At 42.5% G+C, this 5,779-nt stretch overlaps 1 protein-coding gene across 1 annotated transcript in view; it reads right to left on the bottom strand.

The window, feature by feature from the left end:
- Positions 1–337, bottom strand: part of AGPAT5 (1-acylglycerol-3-phosphate O-acyltransferase 5) — a 61,455-nt gene extending 61,118 nt beyond the window's left edge. Inside the window, exon 1 of the mRNA XM_009638765.2 lies at positions 278–337. Within this exon, the coding sequence (XP_009637060.2) occupies positions 278–337 (60 nt within the window). The remainder of the gene's footprint in view (positions 1–277) is intronic.
- Positions 338–5,779: the final 5,442 nt, after the last annotated feature.

Below are 5,779 nucleotides of genomic sequence, written 5' to 3'. Positions count from 1 at the left end.
GGCTACAGCCGCCCTCCGGGGGGTGGGGTGCCGGGCTGCGCCCCCGTGCTGCTGTGGAGGGATGCTTGGCCCTACGTCAAATGAGGCACCCGTGCTTATCATTGATTAGCTGTAATTAGCATTAATTTTAACCTAGCATAATGTAAGTTAGAGGAAAATTTACTTCCACACACACACACACCATGAGTCCAAAGTGGAGCACTAAGAAACTTGTGCTTATTACTGCTGCCAGTGACAACCATGGTGGTGGTTGGGTTTGTACGCGTTTCGTGCTTACCAGTTTGCATTTTGACTCCCCCAGGTTCTCGGGGAAAGCAGGCACCTGCCCGCATCCCATCCTCTCCTCTCCGGTCCCCAGCAACCCCGTGACAGCAGCAGCCAGATGCACCAGCTGCTTGTGAAAAAAAGCGCTGTAAGACTTGTAGAGTAATAACCTTCCCAGAGCGTGAGTTTCTTAATAAGCCATAACACGTAGGGAAGTATTTGTTCCTTGTTTTTAAAAAAGTGCATTTTATCCTGAAGCTTGTGGAGGTCTCATTGTTTCAAAAGAAGTGGATGCTCAATACCTTCCGCTAAGACTCTGTTCCGTGTGCCAGGCTTTAACTGGGACAAGCTTTGTCCTTTGCTGTTTACCTCGTGCTAGCTGGTTCTTAATGTGTGTTGAAAATAGTATCCTGAATAGTTCAGTAAAATAAGACTGGGGGAATGGTACTAGGCTGAAGTACTGTGGCAATGTTCTCTCATTGATTCGCAGTGCAGCAATGTTCTCTCATTGATTCTCAGTGCCTCAGGGTCCTGAGCTCTGCAGTGAGAACTCATATTTGACATACACCGTAGCTTCTGTGTCCCCGTTGAGACTAAATGGTCTTTATTTCCTTTCCCCTCTCCAGAAAGGGGGGACTTGGAGACATCTGGCAGCTTCTCTGCCAGGGCCCCCATCCTGTCCAGTGTGCACATTTCTGTCCTCACCAAGGAACTGCATATGCTGCCCTTGGGTCAGGACTACCAGAATAGAGGGACCTTCCCCACTATGGCCTCTTTTGGCAGGGAATTTTTCTGTTCCAAACCAAGCAAACCTAGATTGGACAGAAAATTGAGGAGGAAGCTTCTGTTTTGTGATGCCTATGACCTGGGCATGTGGAAGAGAATTCACCACGATACAGGGAGGATAAAGTAATCCAGCACAACACAGAGAAGGTAAAGCTGATGCCAGCAGAACCAGGTGTGCAGGAACAAGTGCTCCAGTGAGGCTGGAATGGCAGGATGGGTCAGAGAATGGAGCCAGACCTGCTGCTTCACAAAGGCAACTGCAGACAGAGACTGGGATTCAGAGCAATTAGGTGTGTTTGGCTGATGAGACTGCAATTGGGAGTGGAAAATGTAGATTAGGAGTCTGTAAAATAAACAGTGAACAGGGACTGGGAAATGGTGGAGCACTGGGAAAACACACGGAAATTCAGATGGCTGGGCTTAATGCAGAGTACGAGCTTGCAAGATGGGGTGAAAGACTCAGTGAACAGCCTGATGAGATGAGTTGCAGTGAAAATGTGAAATGAATAAAAATAATTTCATATCAAGGAATGAACTTGGGGCCTCTGATTCCGTATATGTAAAATCGTATCTTTCCTTACGGGGCTATAAGTTTGCTCATACTTTTGAAGAACTTGGATATTATAATGATTACAAAATCTGGAGAAATAAACAATTTGCCTCTGGAGGATGGTTTGGCTATCATGATTAATAAGAACTGAAGACATACCTTGAATGAAAAGGAAAATAAAATATCAAGCTTATCAAGAAATGATGCACATTCTATGCACCAAAGGCAGTAGAAGTTTAGTGGAAAAGTAGTACTTCATCTCATAGCTGGACTCAGACAAGCAGTCTTAATCTGGCATTTCTTGATATATTTAAGTGGTTGACTTTGCAACCTTAATAATATTCTTTCATTTTAGGATTTGTGGGGCCCTCTTGTATATGTGTTTATATACATAGCTATTCTACATAGATGGCTATTCCTATAGAATCATAGAATCATAGAATGTTTTGGGTTGGAAGGGACCACTAGAGGTCATCTAGTCCAACCCCCCTGCAGGAGCAGGGACACCGCTAACTAGATCAGGTTGCTCAGAGCCCCACCCAACCTGGCCTTGAATGTTTCCAGGGATGGGGCCTCCACTACCTCTCTGGGCAACCTGTTCCAGTGTTTCACCACCCTCATTGTATAGAATTTCTTCCTTATGTCTAGTCTAAACCTACCCTGGTTTAGTTTAAAACCATTACCCCTTGTCTTGTCACTGCTGGCCCTACTAAAAAGATATCCCCCATCTTTCCTATAGGCTCCCTTTAGGTACTGAAAGGCCGCAATCAGGTCTCCCCGCAGCCTTCTCTTCTCCAGGCTGAACAAGCCCAACTCCCTCAGCCTGTCCTCATAGGAGAGGTGCTCCAGCCCTCGGAATCTGACTCAGCCATCTTGAATCTGACTCAGTCCCTTGCCCCAGTGATAAAAATGAGCACTGAGATCCTTCAATTCATTAGGCTTATATATAAAAAGATGTCTGTATCAGTTTTAGAACGGTTGCCCCTTGATTCATTTGAATGTTTTTTTCCTCCTATAGTACCAATGAGTAAATAAGACTATGTCTTTTCTTTGCTCTATTTTGTATTTCACATATTTTTAACATGCCCCCTCTCTTTCCTTTTTTGTTACACTAATGTTTGAATTTTATTTTTTCTTCCATTTGAGGCTTTTTCACATTCTTAATCTGTCACCATCCCACACCACACACACATGCATGCAAATGTTCACACACTTTGTTTTTGCTTTTGATCATTTTAGGCTCTTTTAATACAGTTCCCTCTCTTTATCAAGTATATGTTATCAAATGTAGAGATACTGTTTCAGTTGTTAGTCACACAAAAAGTACAGAGTCTCTTGTACTAAGGCTTAGGGCTTGTTTAATTTCCTGCTATAATTATATCAGTATGATATGGTAATATGGTGTTGAAATGTCTGCAACTGAATGAAACCCAAACTTTTCAATTCAAGAAATGAGAATGCAACAATGATTAGATCTGGGACACTGCCACCAAGTCCTTGCTTCACTTGGTTCATAGGCACTTTTTATCCTAGATCATTCTGAATTGCACCACAGGAATTTGAATAGCGGTCTTTCACATTTTAGACTACAGAGGCAAAATAAGAAAAATGTTCTAATCCTTGCTACAATTTGTAATTTCTAGTCCTATGAAAGCATAGGCCCTAATTACACCTCCTTTAAACAAAATGCCAGTCTATCAGCAGAATTAATTCCTAGTCATTTTACTTGCAGCTGGAAGAAGCAAAATCACCCCATTTAGGGTGATTAGGTCTCCATTTAGGAAATTAAGACTTCAAACCTGTTAAGGTATTATTTTCTTCTTTAGAACAACCTTGACATCTAAAAGACTGAACAAGCCCGCAATTTTGGAAAAAAACATCAGTCTGCCATGCCTGAGGAGCTCAGTCTGTTTCGTGTGAGCATAATTATTTGGTGTGAATCTGATCATTCTAGTGTTAGGTTCTTCTGGCAGTGGTTGTCACCTCTGAAGTGGCCAAACTCGCCAAACTCACCAAACTCTGGAGGAATACCAGACTTTCATCTTATAGTGAAAAATACCAGTGACTGTACCTCTAGAAGGAACCATGAACAGTGTCACTAAGCACCGACTCTGAACTTTGAGGGATTTTCTCATAATGCTAGTCACGCGATGGTGTTTCACAGTTCTGTCACCCACTCACTGTAATTATCAATTAGACTAAGCAAAGCCAGATAACGTTAGATACAAATCAAACTGCCTCAAGGTTTACAATGTAAACCTTTACAGATGGCCTTATCTTCAACAATATTCTGGGAGATGATTTATTGGTATTAACTCTGTTTATATGTATTGAGAAATGTTTATATGTATTGAGAAATATTAAGGCCGAAGGACTAGATCCAAGTAAGGATTTAAGCACCTGAATTCTGGAATCCAGAACTCTGAGTGGGTACCTAGCCTTTCTGTTCAGTACGTGTCATGCAGAGAGCTAAGCAGTGCAGAACAGGATCCACAGCAATCATCAGTCCAAGCAGGAAGTTGATTAAAGTTAGTGGGCTGAATGCGTATTTGTGCAGAGTCATGTAAAAGGACACGCCGAGGACGGTGTTGTGGCCTACGTATGGCCTTGCAGGACCTCAGTCTGGATTTCAGAAACACTTCTGTCAACTTGAGATCCACAACCCACAGATCTCTCAAAGAGTTTGATAACACACTTTTTAAAATGTGGCCAGAGGAGATGCCAACATCCCCTCCTATTCCCATCTCCATGGATAGAGAACTGGATTAGACATGGATTTGGTTTGTTGAGGGTATCAAACTTGTACCTCCCATCACTGAGGAGGGTGACCTGCAGGGTAAGAATAATGAGCATCTCTCATATTGAAGATGCACTTACTTAGCAATTGTTTAATGCAACATATAAAAATAATTAGATTAGATTACTGGTAGACTAGTTTAGATTACATTTAGACTACTTGAGACATGTAGACTAGTTTAGATGACAGGCCCTGTAGGTGTTTGCCTTTTCTCTAACAATGGCCATAACCTTCTGCATCTCTCCATGTTTGCTCTAGGAGATGAAGACTTCCTTGAATTCTGCAATCCTCTCCAGTCTCAGGTGAGACTTGCAGTAGTTCCTGTCCATCCCTGACTCTGGCCTTGAAGTGCTCCTTCTTGTGCCTCTGTCCCGGGGGACTCCTTGACTGCCACTCACACAGAATATGGTAAAGCTGCACAACATATAGCTGGTCCACCTCAGAAACATGTCTACATGCCTGTGCTCTACTCATTCCATTCCTCACTCTCATGTCCTACCCAGAGACTATGTCTTTTACCACCAGAAAATGGTGAGGAAGCCCAGTGGGCTAGCTTGTACCCTGAGATAATTCCATGGCCTTCAAGAGGATTTTCCATTTTATGTCCCTGGGTAGCAGTGGGTGTGGTTGTGTTTATGGTGTGATTTACACAGTCTTCTGCATCATGCCCTTGCAATGAAAGGGAAACTCAAATTCAGCTGTACATTAATTGAGGCAGGTTTCAATCCTTCTCTGCCTCCTATGAAATCTCTTGAGGATCTGGCTATAATTTTCCTCTCTACAAGTCAGTAAGAATGGCAGATACAGCAGAAGTAAGGGCAGGGCAAACATCCCCCATGCTCTCCCAGCTTTCTCTAAGCCTCCCGCTTGTGGTTCAAGGTGTAGAGACAGAGATGACTTCTATATATGCAGCAGTAATCGCCAACAGATTTATCCTACATGCACCTATCCATTCTTCCCTTTACCCACGTTGGCTTTTAGCCTCCACAACAACCTTTGGCAAGCAGTAGAATCATCTCCTTTTGTTTTGAACCTGTCTCATAGTAGTTTCATTTTATATACCTTGGAGCTTGTATTGAAGGAGACAGAAAATCCCTTTCCACTCTTACTGTGCCACTCATGATTTTTACATATCCCCTCTAGGCCACCTGTTTTCCAGACTGACTTTTACTCAGTCGTGCCCCATATGAAAGTTGTTCTATAACTTCAATCTTGCAAGCATAGTCAGCATTATCTATGGCATTTGCTAACTTTTAAGGTTTCACTTTGCAATTGATTCTCTTATTACGAAAATTAAATCCCGATATTTCATGTGAGACATTATGTTCACTCTCATAGATTTATCCATAAAAATAACTTTCAGATTCTCTGCTACAGGTCTG

Source organism: Egretta garzetta, unplaced genomic scaffold (genome assembly GCF_000687185.1).
Source record: "Egretta garzetta isolate BGI_Z169 unplaced genomic scaffold, ASM68718v1 scaffold415, whole genome shotgun sequence".
Lineage (NCBI taxonomy): Eukaryota > Metazoa > Chordata > Aves > Pelecaniformes > Ardeidae > Egretta > Egretta garzetta.
The sequence above is the reverse complement of the archived record's forward strand: the minus strand, read 5'-3'. Positions and strand labels throughout refer to the sequence as shown.